Here is a 24,498-nt window from a genome sequence, read left to right on the forward strand (position 1 = left end):
TATGTGCTCCTTCCCCATAAATGGCGATTCCCCACAACGAACGGTTTGGCCGTGACAGTGGCGGGTATACCTTCACTTCCCCTCCCCCCGACCGCGATGTGCCGTTTCGGGATCGAACCACTTCACCCCGCACACTCTGGAGTCTGCGTGTTGTCCGTCGCTTTCCGTGGAAGCGCCCTGCCGCTCGCCCGCAGTACGCAGTACGCATCATGCTCCACGTTAGTATCACGTATCGATATATCTATATCGAATAGTTAGCTAAGAGACGGGACAGTGCGCAGGAGTAGCTAGGTCGGCTTCTGGGTGTCGGAATACTTCCCTACTCCTATTAATTGTGACATGGCCGTGGCTCGAGAGGTGAGAGGTGAGAGGTGAGAGGTGAGAGGTGAGAGAAGAGGTAAGAGGCAATGGTTAAAAGATCGGTATGTAGCTTGCCGGATGCGTCTGCTGCTGCTGCTATTGGTATCGTATCGAGGCCGATGGGTTGTCATGAGTCGTGGCTGCCACACCCCCACAGTCCCACCCGCCGATGGATAGTACCGTACTCGAGTGACCGGATAGACGAGGGAAGGGAAGAGAAGGAATGAATTCCTCAGTCTCCTCTTCGAGCCGCCACCACCAGCGCGGCGGATAACGGACACCTTTATGGGGAAGTAATTAATACTCGACAAACATCATACTGCGGAGTTGAAGTGCGTAGGAAGCTGGAATAGGTTATTGAGCCATAGGTGGTTCTCTCACCCCTCCCCCATTTTCCACTTGGTGGTAATTCATCGGTTCGCTAGTAGTAGTAACAGCTATGCTTCAGTTCAAGACCGTGACAAGATTTTGATGATGTATTATGTCTCAACGGCCACCGTATGGATCAGTCGACCACGGGGCCACCAGTGCTCGGGAGTCGGGTATAACTGAGGGCCGAGAGGTGATCTAGGCACCGCATCGAACCCACATGGTAAACAGCCAAGCGAGACCGTCATTACGCCCTTCATCGGTTCCTACATGCCCTGTATTAGTTACCCCTCACCCCCACCCACGCTACCGCCGAGCCGAAATCATCTATCATCTATCATCTACACACCAGGACCTGGGCTGACACTCCGCTTCCACGCGAGGACGGAAGGAAGACAGCGAAGACAGCGAAGGCATGCATGATGGGCCCAAGGCTCAAGCAAGTCCCACGAGATTCCAGTACCGGTTAGGTAGCTCAAACACTCGGGAGGAGGCATTCAGGGCAGGGCGGGGAGGGATCGATCTACGGGTGGCTGCAGTCGTACTAAGCAAATTTCCAGGCTCCTCTGGAGGGGGGAGAGGGGGGGGGGTCCAAGCTACATACATACGAGCTTCCGTTGCCGGCAACCGTGATATTCTCGTGCGGAGGCTTGTCCGTGGTGGTGGTGGTGGTGGTGGTGGTGGTGGTGGTGTCGAATTCTCCTTGAAAATATTGCCCTTCTCGGTGATGGGATCGAGAACCTCGCGGTCTCCGAGTTGACACATGCCATCTGCGGAGGTGCCGTGTACGTAGGGAGGGAAGGAGGGATCCGAGTTCTGGCCAGACGTTCATGTGATATCGTCGACAACGATGTTACGTATGGGAATCGAGACGTCCCTGATCGTCAGATACGTTGTACGCGGTACTCCAGATCTACCGTAGGAACACACCTAAGTTCTCCAGAATCATAAACATCAGGGGAAATACGAGGTCGAGATGACTAATCCGTCGTATCCGCGACCACCCCCTCAACGAGCGAAAGCGATGGACCAGTCCACTCATCGACTGATACTCGGCCGGCCTGTTGATCCGGAATTCCACGCGCGCCGGGTTAAACCCTAAAAGGGGAATTGCATCTGCGCAGTATGGAGAGCACAGCAGCGCGAAAGAAAAGCCCTTGCTATTATTTTTTACTTTTTGCTTCTGGTCAGTGGTCAGTGGTGCTATTGCTGATAGCGCTGACGATTGAGGTTTCGGATAGATAAACGGTATCTACAGCGTGAAACGTGAAATATGCATTACCATCGGAATCCCGCAACACAACAGATGATGGGGAAGAAGATGGGAGAAGAAGAAGAGGAATAAGCAACGAATGGTACTTCCGTATAGGCAATTTATGCACTTATGTGCCAGCACGAGCCTCCCCGGTGTAGCAGGTTGAGTGGGGCGGCTGTGTAGGCGGCAAACTACTAAGGGCCTTACGGAAGGCGGAAGGCTGTGGTGGTGCCTTTGCGACGGAGCCGAGCGACTTTATTGCGGAACCCAGCGACTGTAAATATTAGTGCTGAGCCCAGCGGAGCGGCCCGTTAATGTCGCTCTGATGCTTGGTTGGCGATGGTACTTATAGACTCCCACCTATTCGGGAGTGCAACTCACATGTGGTGACAAAGGGTCTCATTCGGCTTCGATTGCCAAACTGCTATTCCATGATGCCACTCGATATTGGAGATGTTTCCTCAAAGTTGCTTCTTCGACGGTCACACGCCTCGTGCTCTGTCTCTTCCCCGATGAGCCACTGCACGGATCCGTAGTCCGATCGTCAGGACGTTCATGTTGGCGGCGTACGGATGGCTGGCTGTGGTCACCTATTGCTGCTTCTCGACCACGGCATCGCTATCTGGTCGTTCAGGACCAATCACCATCACCACCGCCAGCCCACCGGCACCACCACAGACCTCGTACGAGACAGCTGTTCTTGCCTGCTGGAGTCGCAAGCCGAAAACGGCAAGACAGCGGAGCCGATTGATCGTGAGAGTCCGAGAAGGTTCGAACCGAGATCATTTGCGCTTCTACATAAGCCGGTGCTGGTCGTCATCAGTCGAAGTCGGATTCTCTGTGGCGATATCACCATCCGTTATTCCTTCCAGCACTCGAGGAAATTCTCCGACCCGCTACACAGGTCTCGATCCCTGCAGCCGGCAGCACCTTATTTTACTTTTACCTCGTTGAATTGCATCGCTGTTCCTGGTCCGTTCCTGCATCTTGCCTCGCCTCTGGTTTCCTACCCTCCCGTTCGGGTTGGCGCCGTGTGATAGTTTGTGGCGGCGGCTCAGCTTCCCCACAACAATAAAACATATATTTGCACCCACCGGCTCCCCTTCAACTCCCACGCCTTCACCTGTCTCTCTCCCACACATTCCAACCCCTCTCGCTCGCATTCCTTTGCTCTCCCACTCCACTCCCTTGAAGGGCCCTACACACTCTTTTCAAACCCCCTTCGTTCTTTCCACTGCGCCTGGTCGCTCTGTAATTCTCTTCTTCTCGTACTCCCTCAATAAAACCCGGGCCTCCAACCCATTCATTCATTCTTTTCCATCCTCTCGCTACCAAAGAAAATCCTCCCAAACCTCCTTCACCGAAACCGCTACAAAGCATCACATACAACATGAAGCTTTTAGATGCCATCATGACCAGCGCCGCCGCTTTGATGGCGGTGCTGCCCATGGTCGACGCATTCTTCCGCATCCCGTGTGGAGGTCCCTTGCTTCGTGAGAGGTCAGTAGTTGTTCTACATCCCAGTGTGGTGCAGCGCACATCTGACAAACTGCCGCAGGGCTGATCCGATCGTCAATCCCGGTGCGGTTTCTAACCACCTTCACAACATTGTCGGAGGCAATGGCTTCGACTTCACCATGACCTATGCGAAGTCCATCGCTGCTACCTGTACCACCTGTAAGGTTGTCCAGGACAAGAGTAACTACTGGATCGTGAGTCGCCCGTGTGTTGGTGATTGTTCTTAGTAGCCCGCTGGACTTGTTTACTGACTCTGTGACCAACAGCCCGATCTCTATGTGTATGTTTCTTTGTGAGGAATCCTTGGTGTGCTTCACAACTGACCTACCGTCACAGCCAGGCGAGAAACGGCTCTTTCCACAACGTCGGAAATGGCGGTGCTACCATCTACTACCTCCAGCGTAGGGATACGCCTACTGAACAGCTTTACGCCTTCCCCGAGGGCTTCCGTATGCTTGCCGGTGACCCCATGCGTCGTTCGCTCAGTGGTGCGGGTATCGAACAGAAAGGGATTAGCTATGCCTGTCTCGGAGGTACCACTGGAGAGACTGGCACCATCCCCAACTCCAAGTGTCCTTAGTAAGTTGATTGAACTACTGTTTGTTAGCTGGTCAGAGGGAAGAGTTGGCTGATCAAATATAGCGGTCTTCGTATTCAGATCGTGATGCCCAGCTGCTGGGACGGCAAGAACGTCGACTCACCGGACCACAGGTCGCACGTTGCTTACCCTAGCGACAACAACAATGGCAAGTGCCCATCGACCCATCCCAAGCGCCTCGTCACACTCTTCTACGAGTTCCTTTACGACATCAAGACATGGGACAGCGAGTGGGTCAACGACAAGCACCCCTTCGTCCTCTCCAACGGCGACCGCGAGGGCCTCTCCCTGCACGGCGACTTCGTCTCCGGCTGGAACCCGGCGGTCCTGCAAAAGGCCATCAACGAGTGCAACGCCGAGAGCGGCAACGTCGAGGACTGTCCGGTGCTCAAGCTTCAAGAGAACAAGGCGATGGACGACTGCATGGTCCCACCCTCAATCAAGGAACAGACCGAAGGCTGGCTCCCCAAGCTCCCCGGCTGCAACCCGATCCAGCTCGGCCCTGCGCGCGCCATCCAGCCCCCCAACTGCGGCGCCGTCACCACCATCGGTCCGAAGCAGACATACTCCACGGACGTGAGCTCGAAGGGCTGGACCTACGTCGGCTGCGCTTTCGACGACCTGGGCGCGCGCACCCTCCCCTACCGCTACGCCAAGAACGATATGACCGTGCCAAAGTGCATCGACCACTGCACCAGCAAGGGATATACCTACGCTGGACTCGAGTACGCTGAGGAGTGCTTCTGTGGCTACGCCGTGGCCCCCAGCCGCCTCACCGCCCTCAAGTGTACCATGAAGTGTGCCGGTGATAAAACTCAGTACTGCGGTGGACCACAAAAGCTGTCGATTTACAAGAAGAAGTAGTAGGTTGAGCTGTAACTGAGCATGGGTTGATAGTTGATCGTGTTTTCTTTCTTCATTTTCTTCATTTTCCTCATTTTCTCATTTTCATTTGCATTTCTCCATTTTCTCCATTTTAGTGCAAACGCTTCGTTTCTAGGCGCTTAGGCGGTTGGCTACTTCTTTCACGGTGTTGTTCTCCTGCTTTCACACTATTTTTTCTCATATACCATTGGGCGTTGGAAGGGGGGGGGGGGATATGGGAGTTTCATATCCTGCGCAAAGTCACGGTAGCGGAAACACAAGGCAAACTTCAAAGGCAGCTGTTCAAACCCGTTAGTAGTTACTAGCACCTACCTCGCGCTGTTCGCTGTTCGCTGTTCACCGTAGGTGGAACTCTGTCTCCCGTACCTGTGTACGATGTGAATTTGATGTGATGTGATCTGATGTGAGCTGGAATGTTGTGTCCAGGAGGTGCTGTACTACTACTACTGGAATACAGCACCAATTCCCGTGTTGCCTGTTTACTCCGGCAGTGTTTGGTTACCCCCCGCGGGCCAACGCAGCCATCGATGACAGATGGCAGCAACAGCGGCGCTCACGAAATATCACTCACCCGCCCCCCCAATCACATATGCACAAAAAGTATGAGTGTATGAGTGTATGAGTGTATGAGTACTCCGAACCGCCATGCATTAAATCCCCCTCCCCTCCACTCCCTCCGAAGCCGCAAGTTCAAAGCCGCAAGCCGCAAGCCGCAAGTTCTAGCACGTACCTACATCTAACATCGCCCCCCTTCTTCTTCTTCCTTCTTCTTCTTCCTTCTTCTTCTTCCTTCTTCTTCATCTTCTTCTTCTTCTTCTTCTTCTTCTCAGTACTATGTAACTCCTGCCCCACCCCTCCTCCTCCCCTCCGAACCCTTCAAAATCTCTAGCAAGAAAATCAAGAAAAGCAAGAAAGAAAGAAAAGAGAAAAGAAAGAAAGTGAAAAAAATCTGTACCATTTCAGTTCATCCACCCTCCACCCTCTGCCCTCCGTTCTTCAGTACATGAGTATGAGCAAGCAAGCAAAAACAAATCGGAGAAAGAGAATTGAAGGTATTGAACTGAACTATCACCCCCCCTATCCGCGTCCTCCTCCTGCCATAATGCACAGCCTCCCACTACCCCTCCCCTCCAAATCGTCGAAGAATCTTAACGTTATAGGTGAAAAGAAAAAGTGAGAAAAAAAAGTGAGAAAAAAAAAGAACTCCCCTCAAATGAAGCCGCAAATGCCGAACGCAGCAAACAAGAAAAGAAAAGAAAAGGGAAAGGAAAACGAAAAAGATATCACAAAACAAGAGAAGAAAAAACAGAAAACACCACCACCTAAGTTTCCTCCACATACACGAAGTATCCGTCCGTCCATCCAGCCAACACAACAAGCCCCAGCACAACAACAACCAAGAAAAGAAGTAGAAGAAGGGGGGGGGGGGAAGATATTACAAGGTCGTTGTTTTTTTTCTTCGTTCATCATCCGTCAATATCGTTATCGAACACGTTCCTCAGCCTCAGCCTCAGCCCTGTCTTCTGCGGCTACCCTCGCCGCCGCTAGACAAGCCGCCATCGTCGTCTCGCAACATCCTAGTGCTGCCCGATGTTCCGGCGCCAACACGTTGGCCGGCGCTACCTCGTCCACCAACGTGGTTGTGGTTGTTGGGCGTCGGTCCTGCACTGCTTCCGCCGCTGCCGTAGGCTGCTTTGCCGCTGATGGATCGGTGGCCTTGTCCAGCCGCTGCCGCAACCCGTGGTAAAGTGCTGCTGGTGCCAACAGTCGCGCCAGTGCTGTTCCTCTTAGTCCCAGCTGCCAGAATGGGGTTCTTGCCGGTGATGCTTCTCGACGAGCTCAAGACGTTTGTTGATGGAGTTGTCTTCATAGGACTATGGTTTCCACAGGCAACAGTGACCTTCTTGGCGGTAGTGGGAGGATCCGGAAGGGGGCGAGAGTAAGCGGTGTATCGTCTAGTGTCGCTGCTAGCTGTCCCGGACGCGTAATTCCCCGATCTTGCCCTACTCTGAACCGGTGGCTTCCGTCCCGAAATGAACTCATGGCTCATGGCCTCCTCGGGCCGCAGCCGCTTGTCGGGGTCCCATCGGAGACAGCGAGAGACAAAATCGAGGAAAGGCTCATCGTCGCACTTGAGCACTTGCTGCAAAGTCTTCGAGCTGACACGCCGTCTGCGGCCCTTGGACGAGACTATCATCCGTGGTTTGCCTTGGGAGTCGAAGAACAGCTTGCGACGGGTGGATTTCTCGATGAGGTGCTTTTCCGGCGGTCCGAACACTTCCATGATACATGCCAACTGCTCTTGCTCGTTTTCTCCAGGGAAGATAGGGTATCCAGTGAAAAGCTCGGCGAGGATGCAACCCAGCGACCACATGTCAATCGGCAAACCGTAGCTCATTCCCAGGATAACTTCCGGAGATCGGTAAAACCGGGACTGAATGTAAGTGTACACTAAATGCTGTTAGCTTCCATAGCGGTGGTGGTGGGAGCTCTCTCGTCTACCTTTCTCATTCTCGAAACAACTGCTACCAAAATCGATGACCTTGATCTCAGAGCGGGCAGGGTGTGCGAGCAGGATGTTCTCGGGCTTGAGATCGCAGTGGATCACGCGATGTCCCTTGAGCAGAGTCAAAGAGCTGAGCATCTGCTTTGTGAATCGGCGGATAAGCTTGAGCGAGAAGCCACGGAAGTCATTGCTCTTGATAAACTCGTAAAGGTTCATTCCCAGCAACTCGGTCGAGATACACAGATGTCCTCTGAAGTAAAAGCTTTGGGTGAAGTTAATCAGAGAGTGTTTTTGGTTCGGGTCCTGTAACCGTTAGTGAGCTATCCTCATCACCGGAAAAAAAAGCATGAAATGCTTACCCATTCCTTCAGCTTCTGCAAGATGTTGACCTCGACCAACGCCTGTTGGTGGAATCGCTTCTTGTTCCGGATGATCTTGATGGCGACGAGTCCTCCGGTACGATGGTCGATACATCGCACGACCTGGCCGAAACTTCCCTTTCCAAGCACATCCACAATCTCATAGCGATAAGCCAAGTGGTCACCCTTGACGATCGTGTAATCCCCCCGTTCGTCGTCATATCCAAAGTTGGGCAGGGTAGTATTCTTCAGGTCACCAACGTGCTTCCTCGCATCTGAGAGACCGGTGAAGTACACATCCTTGTAATCGACAACCTCGCCCTTCTCAAAGATGTTGAGCACACCCATGCGAAGAATCTGCTGGGTCGACACCCGATCCTTGGGTCCAGCACGCCTTTTCAGTTCATCAAGCTGTGCGGCCGCTTGGTCCAAATTCTTTCGCTTCGAGGCAATTCGTCTCATCTCGTCTTCAGCAATGAGGTCGTCGTGGTCGAGGGTAGGGTCGGAGTTATGAGGTAAGGGTGGTTGGTTTCTGCTTCGTAACTGGCTGAGAGACCCTTTGCTCCCCAACATCTTGGTCATGGGGCTGAGAATCGAACTAGCCGCACTTGAAGCCTTGGACTGCAAGGCTGGCACTTTTTCATCCGACTTCTTTTCCTTTTTGGGGCTACCCGCTGTACCCCAGCTGTCACTCCGTGTGCGGTCGTGAAACGGCCCACCACCGACAGATCCCTTCCTCTTACCCGCCGCTGCGATGTGGGGTCCTTTGTTGGGGCTAGGTGTATTAGTCCACGTGGACGAGGTTGGCAAGCGCGGCGGAGGCATGTTGTCGAACTTCGCATTGTATTCCTCGGCGCGTTCCGTTGCTGCGTGACTGTTCTTTCCTTGAGACGACTTCTTCCAACTGAGGCTCAATTTTCTGCGGATAGAGCTGCTAGTGGACGGCGAACCGCTCAGTTCCTCGGCCGGAGCATTCTTTAACGAGTCTTGACTCTTCCTCGACCTGCTCTTCACTCGTGGTGCTGACTTCTTACTGTCCGTTGTTTTCCCGTCATGCTCACTCGCACCCGCCGACGTCCCCCTAGGCAACGAACCGGAAACATACGGGCTAGCCGTCTGTCTGCCGATCCTGCTACTCGTCGACACTGGAATACTACTGGTCGGACTCGAACCGGTCCTCAACGACAGGCTAGATGGACTATCATCATGCGGCACGGAATGGTTAAACGAACTAATGCTCCTCTCGCGAGCGATGCGATCGCGGTCCGATTGACCACCCTCTTCCCGCCGGTTGAAGAATGCCGCTTTGGATGCTGTCATCGGAGTACTAGGAGTTTTATGGCCTATTTTCGGAGGCGGTGTAAGTTCCTTGTCAGAGTCCGAAGTAGGCAGATAAGCATTGACACGCGCAACGGTCGGCGTACTCAGTGGCAACAGGTTCAGCGGCGGCAGACGGATGGGCGCAAGATCCTTCTTCCTCAAGCTCGAAGCCGAAGCTTTGGTCTCCAACATGGGGAATCCCGCGCTTCCCGGCCCCAGACCTCCAAGCGTCATCCCTCGCTTCCGCCGCGACTCCCTCTTCTCAGCCCTCGGCTCTAGGTTCCTGATCTCCTGAGAGATATGAGTGGGCTCAAATGCCTCCAGATCGAAGATTTCGGGCTCGTCGGCAGGCTCCGGTTGTCCCAAGGTCTCTGGCGCAAGGCTGGACTTCCGCGGGGCGAAGAAGGTGCTGTTAGAGCTCTTGGTCCTGCTCTTGGTCCTGCTCATCGGCGAGTCCGAGCTCAACGTTCTATCGGAGTCAACGGACCGCGTCTCAACGGGTTCCATGTGGTCGGGATGGTCATGTGCCAAGCTGGATTTCCGAGGGCCGTAAAGGCTGCTGCTGCTGTTCTTGAATGTGCCACCCACAGGTGTGGGCGCAAGACTAGATTCACCGCTCAGAGGCTCTGCGGAGGACGCGAGATTCTTCGGTAACGGCGGAACCGGAGGAATTTCTTCATCATCCCTCTCCAGTTGTGGTGGCCTCGGCAGCCTTGATCCATAGTTCAGGGTTACTTTCGGTTGCAGGGAGCCCACGGATGTCCGTGCAGAGGTGCTTGCAGATGACGCTGACAATCCGGAGCTGTAGGATTTGCGCTGCGGCTCGGGTGTTGTGCCCTGCGACGAAGGCGTCACGCTCTTCCTGGGGATCATGGACGGGCTCGCCTGGGTGGATCTACTGGGTTCCACAGGCGGCGGCAGCACCGGAGGTGGAGGAGTATTCAACATCGACAGTCTCTTCAACCTCCTCGCGTCGGTCGGACTGATTGTTCTCGCAGCCAATCCAGATGCGTGTGGGATCGTGGATATCCTGCGCAAAGCCAAGGGCCCGGGCGTGCCCACCTTCTTGCTGGTATTGGGCGACCTGGGAGACTTCGGGGGGATACCAATCGAAGCACGGTACCCATCAGGGGCAAGCGATGTGTTGATCTGCGGCTGGATCGGTCGCGGCGGCGGCTGTAGTGACTTGGACTTTCCACTTCGCGCCGATATCGGAACCTTCACTCCCCCTTCGGCGGTAGCCTCTGAGTACCCGCCCATCTTATGGTACTTCGGGGGTACGGGTGGACCCGTAGAGCCCGGAACGGTACAACTCGGTTTTCGCCGTTGAGCTGCGATCGAGCTTGCCGGCTCTACCGTCGCGGTGGTTGTGCGATACTTCGATGCAGGGTTCGCCAGTGCCAGATTAGTGATGTTGCTCTGTCGCCGGCGTGGAGCTGCTTCCTGCGAGTTTCGATCCGGATTCCGCGGCGATGAGAACTTCCCAACACTGGGCCTTCGAAGCATGGAAGAAGTCGCGTCCTGGCTCCCAGCTATCTCCGCGACACGGTTCCCGCTACCACCACCGGCAACACCTGCACGGATGCTTCGAATGCTGCTCCCGCTGACCTTCCTCGACGGAGGATGAAACGCGTTGACCTGCTCGTGATCGAGTATACCCCTGTGTACGTCTTCCAAGTTCATGGAAGGCTGAAAGTCGAACGGATCGTCCAAGTCACCCTCCCCCTTGAGCTTGCTCTCCCCAAACGCATAAAAGGTCGTCACCTTGGTACTGTCGGTCTCGTCAGGATTGCCGGAGTATTTTAGAGCATTAGTGTGGGCATCGGCATTCGTAGAGGTTGCAGAAGATGAAGACGTAGGCGCGAGAGTCCGGCCGTGCGTGTCCCTATTCGCCAAAAACAAGACGCCACCATCAGCTGAACCACTCCTATTGAGAGGGCAATTGACACGAAGAAATCGCGACTTTAACATACGACTTCGAATCCGGAGCCCTGGTGACCAGCGGCTTCTTCTGCTCCCTAAGGCTCGGCCTCAGTGTAGGTTTTGCTGGGGACCGAGGTTCCCGTAACGACGACTTGCGCGGCAGCGTTGTAGATTCGGCCGTTTTCTGTAATCGCTTTCTCTGCCGACCGTCTAGGTGTTTCTCCCCATCAGCATCTCTCCTCACCAATACAACTACATCCCCCGAATTGAGTGTGTCTCACCCTCTCCATTGCCCTTATTAATAGAGAGCGAACTGGTACTGGAAGCGTCGTCTCGCGAAGACGCAGGTGATTCCCGATGCAGGGAGTATGAGCTCGTGGCCGCGTTATTCAGGGAGGTGGACGAATGGTTAGAATGGTGAGGCTGCGGTTGATGCTGTCGCGAGACTTGAACCGGCATGACGACGATTCAGGGACGCACACGCTTCCAGCGGTGAGCAGCAGCAAGCAGAGGGTCGTGTCGGGAACGATGCGACAGGCTTTTGGAATGCGGGTGTGGGGGGGAGGGGGGGAGGGGAGGGGGGGAGGGGGGGAGGGGGGAGATTTGCGAATGAATGAAGACGAGCGGACAGGACAGCCAGTAGGATGGGTGTAGACAGATTGAAGATGTTGCGAATTGTAGTATGTTAGACGCGGCCAGTATGGAGGCTCGGCAAGCTGGCCAGAGTCGACTCTAGCCCCGAGAGTAGGAAGAAGGAAGGAGAGCCACTGAGGATGTGGGTGGGTGGGGGATGGGAGGGGGGAGGCTGTGACAGAGAGAGAAGCGAACGCGAGGTTCACTCGCTGCTGCGGAGTTGGCGCGAGAAGAGAAAGTGCAAGAGGCTTTGGATTTAGCGGAGCTGCATGGTGAGCACCAACCAGCAGGCAGGCGGTGAGTTTAGAGGTACAAAACAGAGGCGACGCTTTCTTTCGCTGCAACTAAGTAGACCTCTAGAGTACTCGGGCAGGAGGTAATGGGCAGAGTATGGAGAGCAGCGACGGTTGCTGTTTGAAAGAATCAAAGGATAGGAAGTGAGAAGCAGGTCCCGGAGCAAGAATGGAGAGAATGGACGGATCAGGACACAGCACGGCAGAGAAGGGCGGTAATCGGCAATCGGCGAACAAAGGCAGTACCTAATCGATGAAGCCGAGAAGTGTAGTTAAAGGAGAAGGTTGATGGGCTCCACGGAACACAACCGGGAGACGGTGGCGGAGGGGGCGGCGACGAAGGCGATGAGGCAGTCGAAGGCGACAAAGGGGATACGTAGAGTAGGTATCAGACTGCGAGGAGTTCTGTCACGGGGAAGGGGGAAGACGATGACGATTGAAGAAAGAACGTTTAGAGTAGAGAAGGTTGCCGCTTTGACTTGAAATTGAAGGAAGCCCGTCTTCTCGGATCCCCTTCCTGCCCTTCGGCTTCTTTCACGTTCCCTTTCTCTTCTCTTTCTCTTCTCGTCCCATTCCTCTGTCTGTTTGTCTGACTGCTAATTTCCGTCTGTCTCTCCTTCTCCTTCGTCGTCTTCAGACCATTCCACTGCCTCTCGTCTTCAGACTATTCCACCGCTTCGCTCCCGTCTCTTCATGTTTTGCTGTCCGCGAATGGTGTTGACAAGTCGGAAAAGGGGATGCAGGCAAGCCACCTCCACCACCACCACCTCGACCACTAACCTCATCTTCTCCGGCCACCCTTCGACGCAGGGAACGCCCGGCTAGCCACATAGCTAATTGGAACGCAGCGAGTCCGCGACTCATAGGTAGCATCCATAGCATACATAGCACATGTACCGGTACTCTATGTACTGTACTCCACCCACATAGAACATGGCCGCCCCCCGAACCCATCTGCTTGGAGATGCCTCGATGTGCTGAGCGGGCAAGGGCCTCTCAGGCCAGCACATGGTCTGCATGAAGAAGTAGTGCACTCCACATGCATGCATACGCAGGCAGAGAAGAGTAGAGTAGGTAGAGTAGAGCAAGCACTCTTTAGCTGGATACCTCCTTCGTCGAGGATTCCTCTGTTGACATCTGGCGTCTTGGCCCCCGTTTATCCGCCCGGGACGAGTACCCTCCCTTGGCACCGCCTTTCGCTCAACCCGGAGTGTCCAAGCCCAGGTGCAATCAACGTTCGTTATGTACCGTATGTATTTGCACAGGGCGTGAGAAAACCAGCACAGCACAGCACGGCCTTTCTGTGCAAAGCAGCAAAGTTGCAAACCTCCACAGCGGCGACCCCAAAACGATCGGCAATCCCGGCCCTGCGCGGCCACAAAGGTGTGCAGAGTCTTTCGTCGAGATCGCCCCTCCCCCCCCCCTCCCCCCTCCCCCCTCTCGCCGCCGACGCCGACGCCGACAGCAAACTGCGCCAAAACTCGTCAGGGAACAACAACGTACGACGGACCTAGACGCGCACCAACGGTGGAAGCCATAAAACCAAACCAACGCATGGTGACGAACGGAACTTCGTGTAAAGGCGCCGGCGCCGCGTTGCTTTGCAGCACCGGACTGCGACTCTGCGAGCCTCGAAGGCTACTGAGGCACCTAGTCGTGACTACCAGATACATACATACGGGGATGCCACTGGTTCTCTCGAGTCAGCGGACGCCTGGCAAAAGCGTCATGGGCGTTTGAGGGGACTGACATATGTGCTGGAAGGGCTGCAAATCTTCCTCCGGCTGGGCTGCACCTCTCCCTGCGACGCACATCGACGTCGCTACACATACCTACATATCTCCTCCGATCGCCACTAGGAAGACGGAGGAAGGGACGGCGACGCTGTATGTAGATCTTGAAGGGCCTGAGGGTCGGAAACCTCTTTCCGCCGGGGGGTTCGGAGTGGGTAGAGATTGTGTTGACGCAGCCCTCCGGAAAGCAGACGGACTGGTTGATGCGAATTAGAAACAATACCGGAGATCGTCATCGTTCGGGAGGTCCGAGAGTTTTGCGAGTCTTTGTGCGGTTGATGTTGATGTTGATGTTGAGGAGGAGAGCGTGAAGGCTATGCACATAACCACACAACAAGCGCAAGCTGCGACGGCTATGCAGGGCCAAAATGCATAAATACTTTTACCTACACACGAAATCTGACACTGTATGTACTTCAGGATCGGATCTAGAAAAGCAACCGGGTATGTACTCTACATACTTCCTACAACAAATCACCGAATCTCTGGGGTGATCTGATCGAGATGCATGTAGAGTAGGCAGAGCACTCACGCTGCGTCGCACGCAGTTGAGCCATGTACCCATTGTAATATCGGAGACTGTCCTTCATCTCTACTATAACCCGGCAAGGGTTTCCTGATCCCTCTTCCTCACTCACTCACGGGGGACCGGGATCCTCGACTGTCACGGTATGTAGTATGTACAAACACTCCGGCAACTACTGTACTTGCCTACCATGGTCTGGACAGGCGGTACCTATGCGACAATGGATCGATGTTCTCCCTCTCTCTCTCCCTCTCCGGCAACTGCTACCGGCAACGTCGGAAACGCAGAGCACAGCATGCAGAAGCCAAGCCTGCACCTCCGAGAGAAAAATAAGGTTTACTACCCAGATTATGTACCACGTATGTAGCGGCTGGCCCGTCGGGTTCTACTCGTCGTGAACCGTTTTTTCGGCTGATCCTCCATGACACCTCATACTGTGGGCGCGGGTGTGGGTGCGGACTTCGGTCGCCGCACAGTTACCCCTGCGGTCATGGCGGGGGGAGCGGTTGAGTGACATCCCGTGGTGGTAGTGGTAGTGGTGGAGGAGGTGGTGGAAGAGGTGGTGGTGGATGATCACTGTATATCACTCGGTTCACATTCACAGTGCAAGTCGCACAATGCACGTGAGCCGGCCGCATTTGCTCTATTCATCTGCACCGGCCCAGACCCGACCTTCCCGCCGTCACCTGCATCAATCATCGGAGTGTCCCCCCTCCCCACCACGATTTCCCCTCCCCTCCCGAGATCGAGCGAGGGCTGACATTCAAAGTCGTCATCCAAACGAATCCGGAGGCATCTTCCCCGCCTTCCATGCGGCCATGCCTCAACGACAAACGCACGTCCCACCACCACCACCTATGGTCCCACAGTGGGTGGCCGTAGAGTAGGCGATTTGCATAACCCCGCTTTTTTTTTTCTTTCTTCCCCGGCTTCGTGGGTGAACGCTTGACAAACGCTGGATGATAGCGCTTTCGAAGGGCTTTAGTGCAGCGTGTATGTAAGGTTTTCTGCTCGGGAGTCGGGAGTCGGCGGTATGGTTGTTCACGGCTACCGTATGTAGAGTACTCCATGGCATCCATGCTGAGATGTATCACGTTGTTGTGACGAAGTCCTCGCTTATGCCTTCTGGGTTCGAGCTTGACGTTTGGCTTTGGTAAGCGTAGAACTTTCGTTGACGCTGATGGAATTCTAATCTTATCAATCGATCGCTATTGTCGTATCTGATCAATCTTCTCCCTCATCGCGTTCACATGCAAACGTCATCGATGCCGTTCTGTTATCCACACAACCCAGCAAACAAAGGAAAGCATACAACCACACCACCTATATCGCAACCAATCAGAGCATGAACGACTTTTTAACCGTAGACTTCCTTCCGCGCGGGCGCTCGTCATCAGTCGGTTCTGACAGCTTCCCCCCACCTCCACCTTCACCCTCACTTCCTCCGCGTTCGCGTATTCCGTCTCCGTCCAGACCGCATTCTCGCTCTCCGTCGCCGCGACGCCACTCCTCGCGACCGCTCTCCATACCTAGAGGCTGGGGCTCCTCACTCGGCTTCGTTTCGCAAGCTCCGCATCGTCATAGCTACTCGGGTGCCTCGGATATGGCTTCGTCTTCGACCGACATCGCCAACGATGGCAGCGGCAGCGGCAGCTTGTCCAGCTCGATACAGGAGCGCCTCTTCCAGCGCTTATTGACCTCGGTTCTTCCAAACGACCATAGTCTCGATGGCGACTCGTCGGGCTCGGTCAAAGATCCCCGGCCCGACACGGCGGAGCGCCCCGCCTTTAGTCTCACCACGATGTCGCACAACTTCCGGCGCTTCAACTCGCGGGTTGGCATAGTCTTTATTTTCCAGCACCGTCTGCTGCGACTGCTACAGTGGAAGACGCCTAGCCACACACTGTCCCTGTGCCTTATCTACACCTTTGTCTGCCTAGATCCGTATTTAATATTCGCACTACCCCCCGCCGTGATACTCCTCTTCCTGATGGTGCCGTCGTTCGTCGCGCGCCACCCACCAGTTCCCAACAGCGTATACACAGCGTCGGGGCCCGCTATAGCTCCGCCGTCCGAAGTCCGCGCCGTCTCTGAGATCAGCAAAGATTTCTTCCGCAACCTCCGTGACCTGCAAAACACCATGGACGACTTCACGCTGATGCACGACAAGACGATCGCGCTGATCGGGCCGCCGACGAACTTCGCGGACGAGAAGCTCAGCTCTGGCGTCTTCCTCGCGCTCTTCTTCAGCAGCATCGCACTATTCATATCCGCGCACCTCCTTCCCCTCCGCTTGATCTTCCTCGTCCTCGGCTGGACGTTCATGGCGCTCGCGCACCCGGCGCTGCAACGGGTGGTCATAGAAACGCACGCGGCGCACCTAGCGCCAAAGGAGCGGCGTGCGGCGGAAGCCGCCGACTCCTGGGTGCACGCCGACATCACGCTGTCGACCGTGCCCGAGACGCGCGAGGTCGAGATCTTCGAGCTGCAGCATCGCACCACCAGCGGCGAGTACGAGCCCTGGATGTTCACGCCCGCGCCGTATGAGCCGCTGAGTCCCGCACGCATCGCCGAGGAGCGCCCGAAGGGGAGCAGGTTCTTTGAGGATGTTAGACCCCCCATCGGGTGGGAGTGGTGCGAGGGGAAGTGGACGCTCGATCTTGGGAGTACGACGTGGGTTGCTGAGAGGTGTATTGTCGGTGTCGAGGTTGAGGAGGAGGGCGAGAGGTGGGTGTTTGATCAGGAGAGGGAGGTGGTGGGTGGGCTGGGCGAGTGGAGGAGGAGACGGTGGGTTAGGACTGTTAAGAGGAAGTATCTTACGGAGTAAGGTGGCTGGTGGCCGGTGGTTAGGGGTTTGGTGCTTTTGTGAGCGTGTGAGCGTGTGAATTCATTAAATGGCGTTTGTTACCTGTTACTTCTGTATTGATATGAACTAATCTAATAATCTCCACCTCGCTTTCATAGACCCGTCAGAGCGCCCTCCGAGTCCCCTCACCGTCGCCATCGTAAGAATGAGCAGTGGAAACTGGAAAGTCTAGGAAATACCTACGCTCACATCCACTCTCGTAGAGCCGTGGAGTCCGAGTGCTCCACACCTGACACCTCCTCCTCCTCCTCGTGGAGCGGAGCAGAGTAGGACGTCAAAGGGGGTGTGTGTGGGTGTGCGTGTGGGTAATTCCAAGCCGCAACCTCCGCACCATGGGCTTTTAGATGGAGCTGGAAAGTAGATGGTTTCTGGAGTGGGCATTGAAGCAACAACCACCCTGCCGTTTGTGACACGTGAAAAATTGCGGTCACGTCACCTCACTCGGTGGGAGGTGCGTGATATGCAGTGATCCTGCTAACGGAACATGTACTCCGCGACGGAACTGACGATTCAAAACAAACAGGACATGAAAGGCCCGCTTTCTTCTCACCTATATACACCGTAGAAGCGCAAGTTTCTCTTCTGGATATCTAGTACTGCAGTAACCGCGAGTTCCCGTAACCCACCGTACATATCCCACAAGAAGTACGTAAGGAAATCAATCGCCATCCCGTACCATCCATCTACCTATCGCAACCGAGAATGTTATATACTACCAGATGGAACCAGCCGCAAGCGCAAGCCCTATCCAATCCCTCCTCCCTCCTCCTCCTCCTCCTCGCTCAAAGCCACCCCCGTGCAAGCGAATCTCTCCCTTACATCTCCGCCTTTACTAGTCTAGACTTCAGACTCCAGGCATCAGCCAAGCCGTGCCATGTTTATAGAAGGATCGGACTGGCCAGCGGGAGGCCCCACATCGGCCGACGGCATCAAGGCCCAGGCTGGGTGGAGAAGATGAAAGTAGGCAGTGCCGATAGCTATCATACCTGTCAAGACATCACGAGAATCCAACCTGTGGTAAATTAATTGCGCGCACTCTACTACTTAGTAGAGAGGGTGAAAGGAAGGGCCGCGAGGTTGTGTCAAAGCCACTCACCGGGCCAGAGGAACGCTTGATCCTCCTCGGGCGAAGTTCGAACGCAGAGGGAAACCCCCTCTCCCCGCGCGCGCTCTCAGATGTCAGTACTGTTCAGTCACCCTCGGCTTTCCGAGTCTCACTGGGACTCATCTATTTTCTATTCAATGATTACCCCGCAAACACGCTACACTATAGAGGTGCGGGGGTGCCGTGTGGGGGGGGGGGGGGGGGAGCGGATGTGGTTAGCAGGGTGTATCAACGTTGACAGGTCCAGCGAGTCGTCTGCCTCTTTCTTCTCTCTCTTATCATCTACTGAATAGACGTCATTTTCTCTTTCTTCCGTCCGCAAAAACGGCTTTCCGAATCCTGAGTAGCATCGAGTTCCGGAGCTTGGAAAGAACTATACATACGACAGCTGTCTACCTCGCCGTTCTGGTTGCACCTTGTTCCCACCGGAAAGTTCCCCAGGAAGCATTGGGAGTTTCAAAGGCCCTGTGGCAGCTGTCAAGTGGTCGACGAGCGAAAAGTGTACGACGCACATACGGCCCAGATACCTGGTACGGTTGAGGCGAGGTACATACACACCCAATGGAGGAATGGAAGTCTGCAGAACAAGCATCAGCATGTATGTGCGATCTCTGTCGCCTTTTTCTCTCTCTCTGAAATGTGTGTCGCGCTTAAGCGAGATCCGGAGTGCATGGGGGAGGGGGGAGGGTGATCGTGTTGCATTTGTTTTGCCTGTCATAATCTGCTTGGGATAATGATAATATGCACCGGTCCCGAGGCATGTGCCCTGCAGACGTCATTATCAACCTACGCGGCTATGGTTCCTGAATAGCGGTGGGGAGCTTTCATCCATACAATGAACCTACTACACCGTCGGGCTGCCCGGACGTGGGCCTCGATCCGAAACATGGCAGGTATGGCTCCTGGTTTGAACATGCTTGCTTGCTTGCTGTGGGAGAAACGTTAATAACATTCCCCACAAAAACCAAAGGAGAAAGTGATGAAGCTGGGCATTTCTCCATGTTTTGGGCCAATTCCCCACGATTCGGGGCTGGCAGCAGCATGCCAGCATCGCCGTTATAACGGCTTATGCGGCACTACTGCCTCCTCGCTACTGGTATGTAATAGATTTAAAATCCTCCACATGGTACTGACGGTTGACACATTTAGATAAGTGGTATCGATGCTTATCATAGCAATCGATATGCCGCGGATACAACCCGCTCCACCGAACATCCCGAGCCTAGATGTCGTATTTATCTAGCCATGGAACCCAGCCAGACGCAAATTCCGCATCTCCCATCAGGAAGAAGATGGAATCAAGCTAATGCCCCGCAAACCGCCCTCTCCATTCCCGGTACTGGTCTACCGAAGGAACAAGCTTGATTCCCACTACCTAGTCATATCTTTCGTCCTTGCCTCATAAGCCCATCACCTTCTTCTGGCTTTCATCATACTGGGGAAAACCTGTACTCGATTGCAATATGGTGTCACCCCAGGTAGTCATGGCCATGAAGCTTACGGCGTCGTGTCTATCCTCGAGCTGCGTCGTATTCCGCACCGTCTTTGTTCACCGCCATCAGCCACGCACCTTCAAAGCAAAGCTCGTACATATCTTTCTCTTTATCACTTGTGTGCTCGACTTCGCCGCTGGTAAGACTCCTCCTCTCCTGGGCTTCCAAACCGCAATGACTTACGATCTGGCACTTCAGATGGCACGTCGGCATGGGCACTGAATCAAGAGATCACTGATCCACAATCTTTCGAATCATGGCATCTGCGGACCGAAGTTTCGAAAGTCTGTTACCTCCTCTTCCGAGCATTCCACCCCTACGTACATGTCTGACCTCCAAAAAAGGCCTTGTTTGCTTCACATATCCATTACTATTTTGCACTCACGGTCGTCAAAGCCGCCTATCTCGCCTACTTCTCCGAGCTATTTGTGGGCTCGTACACACGCAAGCGGTATCTGATACACCTTGCCATCGCGATATGGTTCATCGCCAACCTCACTGGGATCCTCCTGCTATTCCTGTGGTGCAGTCCCATCTACAAGAACTGGCGTGACTTCGACGCCTCTGACCGGCGGTGTCCAAGCATCTACGACCACACCGTCTTCATCACGATGGCGACGCTCACGATCGTGAGCGACCTCGCGGTGTTGGCGGTTCCCTTGACACTGATCAGCACGATCCACTTCAGCCGGCGCAACCGGCGCCTGCAGATCACGGGGCTCCTCTTCGTCTTCGCGATCGGAATGCTGAGCGTCGCGGCCACCGTGGTCCGCATGTGTCTGATCTTTACCGGGCTGCAGGCCGACGGCGGACTTCCCTGGTCGCTCGTCCGCAACACTATGATATGGGCGCATGTAGAGGTGTTCGCTGCCGTCTTGGCTATCACCCTGCCCAGCTTCGGACTGGCGCTCTCCCGTGTGCGTGGAAGAAGACGAGGAATGGATTGCTCCTCCGACCAGATGATGAGTGCGCCCCGCAGTACGGGCGGCGGCTGTCCGGATTGGGCGGACGCCGCAGAGCGGAGGAAGGCGAGTGTTGCGACGGTGGTAGATCCGTGGCGCACGGCGGACTCGTCAGAACTCGACCTGGTGATCACCGCCGCTGCCGCCGCAGATAAACGCGAGATGATCATGTTGCAGACTAGAATGGAACAGGGGAGGAGCCCGCAAGTGGTGCGGTTCCATGGTTCTGTGTCGCCGTTGGCGGGAAATTCGACCACGATATGAGGAGCAAAAGTTTGTGGTGGTGGTGGAGGGTGGGGGGTGGTGGCTGGCCATTGAAGTTTAGTTGAACTGGTGTATGGAGTTCCGAGGGTGGATTTGGCGTTCCGGTTGGGTGTGATTTGAATGATCATGGTACATGTCTGATGAATGACGGCTCTGTTCTGGGTGCACAATTGGATACAATTCTTTGTAGCTTACGTGGGAAATAGCGGTGGACTGTTTATGTATTGATCTACAAAGGTAAGGAAAGAATGACCAATCGGTGGCATAGAAGGACTGAACTCGGTACAAATAGAAGTCTCTCTAATCTAATGGCTCAATTGCAAACAAGCATTCGTAAGGTCAGGCCCAGCCTTCACCCGGACACCCTTCCAACCAGGGAACGAACCCTCCACAGCTTCCCCCTCCAAGTTGACAGTGCCTGTGGGCAGCATTGTAGTAGCCTTGGCTATCGTCGCACCTGCAATCAACAGCTTGATGTGTCCGTCGATCTCCCCGTTGACGCGAGTGATACGGATGTTCAAATTCTTTCCCTCGAGCTCGAAAGAAACGGTCGCCTTTGTCTCGCCGGGGACCTTCCAATCCGGGATCGCCACAATGGTGTTGAAGCTCTTGTCGAAGTTGAGATAGATTTCCACGTCCTCGGACCAGTCATAGTGGGGCGTCTCCTCGCTCTTGCCGAGAACGACGGCACCCCCGGGCCGGATTAGTAGCGGTAACGAGAAAACGCCGTGGGTTTCCGAATGGTATCTGCCAGCCTTCCTCCATTTCCCATCGAGGAGGCCGACCCAGAAGCGGGGAGGCCTGTCGTCCGCGACCTCGTCGTTGCCGTCTTTATCCTCCTTTCTTTCCTCCTGCTCCGTCGTCACCAACGGCGCATAGTACCGGACGGTACCCTCGGCATTGAAGATGGGTGCCACGAGCAGGTTCTCGCCGAGCATGTACTGCATATCGAGGAACCAGGTGGCGGGATCCCGCGGGAATTCGAGGAATGTGGCGCGCATCATCGGGATGGCGGTGGCGTGCGCTTCGATCGCCGTCTGGTAGATGTACGGCATCAGCCGGTGCTTCAGGTTGATGAACTTCTTGAGCACGGCCGACGCCTCCTCGCTGGGGTCGATGAGCCACGGAACCTAAACATCAGACAGCTGTCAGTGAATGGATTCCTATCACTCATGGGCATTCTTACTCTGTAGCTACTTGAGCCGTGGAGGCGGGTATGGCTTGACAAGCAGCCGAACTGAATCCATCGTTTGAACAGAACTGGATCCGGCTTTCCCTCGAAGCCGCCGATATCATGAGCCCAAAAACCGAAACTACCGAATGTCAGTGAAGGTGACCGCATTCAGAACCTTTGGGTGTTTTGGTGCGGTTGCGTACCCGCAAAGTCCCAGACTCAACCCTCCTCGCAACGTCTCTGCCATAGCTTCGAAGGTAGACATTGGGTCACCTCCCCAGTGGACGGGAAACCGCTGCACGCCGGCCGTGGCCGAGCGAGCAAACAACACAGCCTCGCCCTTACCCAGCCGGCGCTCGAGGGTCTCGAATGTGACTTTATTGTAAAGGAATGGATAGTAGTTGTGCATCTTTTCGGGGTCGGAACCGTCGAAATAGTGCGCGTTGCCGGTCGGTATTCGCTCGCCAAAGTCCGTCTTGAAACTGTCAACGCCCAGGTCGATGAGCTTTTCGAGCTCGGCCGAGTACCATGAGCAGGCCTCCGGATTCGTGAAGTCGACAAGTCCCATCCTGAAGACATCAGCTCGGTGGAATACAATGAAGGGGGATGCAAGACGCATACCCGGCTTGCCATTGGTCCCATTGCCACACGCTGCCATTGGCTTTCTTTATGAAGTATCCTTTTTCGAGGCAGACGGCGAATAGCTTGCTTTCTTGTCCAATATAGGGATTGATCCACACACATATCTGCCAACAGTCAGTATTGATCGCTTCCGGTTACGGGGGTATATATGCGCGGATACCTTCAATCCTCTTTCATTCTTCATTGCTGCAATTTGCGCCTTCACATCGGGAAACATGTCTGCGTCGAATTCGAAGTCACACCATTGAAATCCCTTCATCCAGAAACAATCGAAATGGAACACCGACAAGGGGATTTCTCTGTCCTACAAGGTCAATCGCAAACCAGAATCACAGCCGCTGGGTTCATGACCAACCTCTCTTTCATCCCGTCCAAGAAGTGGTCGACCGTTGCCTTGTCGTAATTGGTTAGGAAGCTGGTCGTCAGCCAAAGGCCCATTGTCCACGCAGGCACCAGGGCCGGCGTTCCAGTAATGATGCCGTATGTATGGATGATCTCCTTGGGCGTGAAGCCGTAGATCAGCATCATGGAGATGGACTCTCCCGGAACCGTGATGTTGACACGCGTTGTCCGCTCGGATTGGATCTCGTAGGATACTAGGGACGGCGACGGGATGAAAATGCCGTAGTTGTTTGAGGTCATATAGAAAGGGATATTCTTGTACGCCATCTCGGAGGAGGTGCCGCCGTCTTCGTTCCAGAGGTCAACAGTCTGGGCTAGGCATTAGCCAAGGGCAAACGTCCAGGAGCGCATGCGTAAAGTATGATGTACCTGTCCGTTCTTGACGAATGGCCCGAACCGCTCACCCAGCCCATATACCTTCTCACCAACGCCAAGTTGTAGCTGGTATGTCATCCAGCGCTCCCCTTTGTCGGGGTCCCCCATCTCGACATTGGGGTGTAGGTTTACTCCCCGCTTCACATACCCCACCGATCTCCATCCCAATTCCGTCAACAAACGACCGTCACCGAGGAATTTGATGCCGAAGGATTTAGGCCGAGTGTCGATCGTTGTAGTAAGGCTGCCGTTCCCCATGAAACCGGGTCTGGTGAATTCGGATTTCATGGTCAACTTCTCATCGCCTTTCTCGACCGACAGACCGCCTGATCGTTTCGGCTTCAACATTACTATGTCAGCGGGCACCCAAGAAAAGTAGATTGAGTCCGAGTGACATACACAGCCATTCGGGAATAGTTCGAAGTGTGGGCCTGCCCGCTCGTACGTCTGGCCCTTCCAGTGATATGTCTCGAGTTGCACAACACAGTCCATCGGCGACGTCACCGAGGTCGTCAATGTGGGGCAGTTCAGAGTATCGCCACGGAAATTGATCGCTTTGGTTGGCTGTTTCTAATCAGTTACACATGCTCCCCCCTGAATGTAGGCACTCGAGGATTCCCTACACAGACGACGCGGAGCGAATCCTCCAGAGCCTCCGCTTTGAACGTCTCCACCGCCCAGTCAACAGCGGTGTCGGGAGCCACCTCCCACATCCCCTTTGAAACCTTCACCATGATGAGATGTGAAAGTTGATATGTAGTTGTAGTACGAAATTTGCTGCTGTCGAAGGATAACTGAACCGGCTCTGCAGGCTAGAATATCTTAGATATATATCACCAGATGCGGGGTTCTCGAGGCTGTGCATCCAGGCAGGCAA

The 24,498-nt window shown here is 54.7% G+C and overlaps 6 protein-coding genes across 6 annotated transcripts; 3 read left to right on the plus strand and 3 right to left on the minus strand.

Annotated features, from left to right (window-relative positions):
- The first annotated feature begins 3,119 nt into the window (after positions 1–3,119).
- Positions 3,120–5,179, plus strand: BZA05DRAFT_351881 (uncharacterized protein). The gene is made up of 5 exons (XM_051481302.1): positions 3,120–3,484; positions 3,543–3,696; positions 3,769–3,782; positions 3,839–4,081; positions 4,145–5,179. Exons 1-5 carry the CDS (start codon positions 3,375–3,377, stop codon positions 4,962–4,964), a joined length of 1,341 nt encoding a protein of 446 aa, XP_051340339.1. The 5' UTR covers positions 3,120–3,374; the 3' UTR covers positions 4,965–5,179.
- Positions 5,180–6,467: 1,288 nt separating this feature from the next.
- BZA05DRAFT_425160 (uncharacterized protein) lies at positions 6,468–11,552 on the minus strand (the record flags this gene model as incomplete). The annotated part of the gene is made up of 13 exons (XM_051485949.1): positions 6,468–6,713; positions 6,751–7,436; positions 7,488–7,794; positions 7,851–8,872; positions 8,912–8,966; positions 8,997–9,048; positions 9,079–9,579; positions 9,808–10,512; positions 10,549–10,702; positions 10,733–10,808; positions 10,839–11,097; positions 11,225–11,303; positions 11,375–11,552. The coding sequence occupies 13 exons, from the start codon at positions 11,550–11,552 to the stop codon at positions 6,468–6,470; spliced, it is 4,320 nt and encodes a 1,439-aa protein (XP_051340340.1).
- Positions 11,553–12,487: 935 nt separating this feature from the next.
- On the minus strand, positions 12,488–13,111 carry BZA05DRAFT_394770 (uncharacterized protein). Its single transcript, XM_051483358.1, has one exon. The coding sequence runs from the start codon at positions 12,971–12,973 to the stop codon at positions 12,653–12,655; it is 321 nt and encodes a 106-aa protein (XP_051340341.1). The 5' UTR covers positions 12,974–13,111; the 3' UTR covers positions 12,488–12,652.
- A 2,830-nt stretch (positions 13,112–15,941) lies between these two features.
- Positions 15,942–18,162, plus strand: BZA05DRAFT_425161 (integral peroxisomal membrane peroxin-domain-containing protein; the record flags this gene model as incomplete). The annotated part of the gene is made up of 2 exons (XM_051485950.1): positions 15,942–17,093; positions 18,046–18,162. The coding sequence occupies 2 exons, from the start codon at positions 15,942–15,944 to the stop codon at positions 18,160–18,162; spliced, it is 1,269 nt and encodes a 422-aa protein (XP_051340342.1).
- Positions 18,163–19,589: 1,427 nt separating this feature from the next.
- Positions 19,590–21,181, plus strand: BZA05DRAFT_270287 (uncharacterized protein). Its single transcript, XM_051480224.1, has 3 exons — positions 19,590–19,941; positions 20,001–20,086; positions 20,147–21,181. The coding sequence occupies exons 1-3, from the start codon at positions 19,773–19,775 to the stop codon at positions 21,026–21,028; spliced, it is 1,137 nt and encodes a 378-aa protein (XP_051340343.1). The 5' UTR covers positions 19,590–19,772; the 3' UTR covers positions 21,029–21,181.
- Positions 21,182–21,238: 57 nt separating this feature from the next.
- Positions 21,239–24,485, minus strand: BZA05DRAFT_394779 (glycosyl hydrolases family 31-domain-containing protein). Its single transcript, XM_051483359.1, has 9 exons — positions 24,245–24,485; positions 24,021–24,185; positions 23,616–23,960; positions 23,200–23,555; positions 23,005–23,143; positions 22,824–22,948; positions 22,406–22,771; positions 22,215–22,341; positions 21,239–22,158 (listed from the first exon to the last, which is right to left on the minus strand). The coding sequence occupies exons 1-9, from the start codon at positions 24,353–24,355 to the stop codon at positions 21,334–21,336; spliced, it is 2,559 nt and encodes an 852-aa protein (XP_051340344.1). The 5' UTR covers positions 24,356–24,485; the 3' UTR covers positions 21,239–21,333.
- Positions 24,486–24,498: the final 13 nt, after the last annotated feature.

This window comes from Tricharina praecox (genome assembly GCF_024521635.1).
Source record: "Tricharina praecox strain CBS 144465 chromosome Unknown BZA05scaffold_9, whole genome shotgun sequence".
NCBI classification, from domain to species: domain Eukaryota; kingdom Fungi; phylum Ascomycota; class Pezizomycetes; order Pezizales; family Pyronemataceae; genus Tricharina; species Tricharina praecox.

What these genes read in the sequence shown, in the direction of transcription:
- BZA05DRAFT_270287 (XM_051480224.1), top strand. Translation starts at nt 19,773, where the DNA reads ATGGTGTCACCCCAGGTAGTCATGGCCATGAAGCTTACGGCGTCGTGT. An exon ending in TGTGCTCGACTTCGCCGCTG is followed by an intron (nt 19,942 to 20,000) that starts GTAAGACTCCTC and finishes CTGGCACTTCAG; the next exon opens with ATGGCACGTCGGCATGGGCA. An exon ending in TGCGGACCGAAGTTTCGAAA is followed by an intron (nt 20,087 to 20,146) that starts GTCTGTTACCTC and finishes CCTCCAAAAAAG; the next exon opens with GCCTTGTTTGCTTCACATAT.
- BZA05DRAFT_394770 (XM_051483358.1), bottom strand. Translation starts at nt 12,973, where the DNA reads ATGGGTTCGGGGGGCGGCCATGTTCTATGTGGGTGGAGTACAGTACAT.
- BZA05DRAFT_394779 (XM_051483359.1), bottom strand. Translation starts at nt 24,355, where the DNA reads ATGGTGAAGGTTTCAAAGGGGATGTGGGAGGTGGCTCCCGACACCGCT. An exon ending in AACTATTCCCGAATGGCTGT is followed by an intron (nt 23,961 to 24,020) that starts GTATGTCACTCG and finishes GTAATGTTGAAG; the next exon opens with CCGAAACGATCAGGCGGTCT. An exon ending in AGAATGAAAGAGGATTGAAG is followed by an intron (nt 22,949 to 23,004) that starts GTATCCGCGCAT and finishes GACTGTTGGCAG; the next exon opens with ATATGTGTGTGGATCAATCC.
- BZA05DRAFT_351881 (XM_051481302.1), top strand. Translation starts at nt 3,375, where the DNA reads ATGAAGCTTTTAGATGCCATCATGACCAGCGCCGCCGCTTTGATGGCG. An exon ending in GGTCCCTTGCTTCGTGAGAG is followed by an intron (nt 3,485 to 3,542) that starts GTCAGTAGTTGT and finishes AAACTGCCGCAG; the next exon opens with GGCTGATCCGATCGTCAATC. An exon ending in CCCAACTCCAAGTGTCCTTA is followed by an intron (nt 4,082 to 4,144) that starts GTAAGTTGATTG and finishes GATCAAATATAG; the next exon opens with CGGTCTTCGTATTCAGATCG.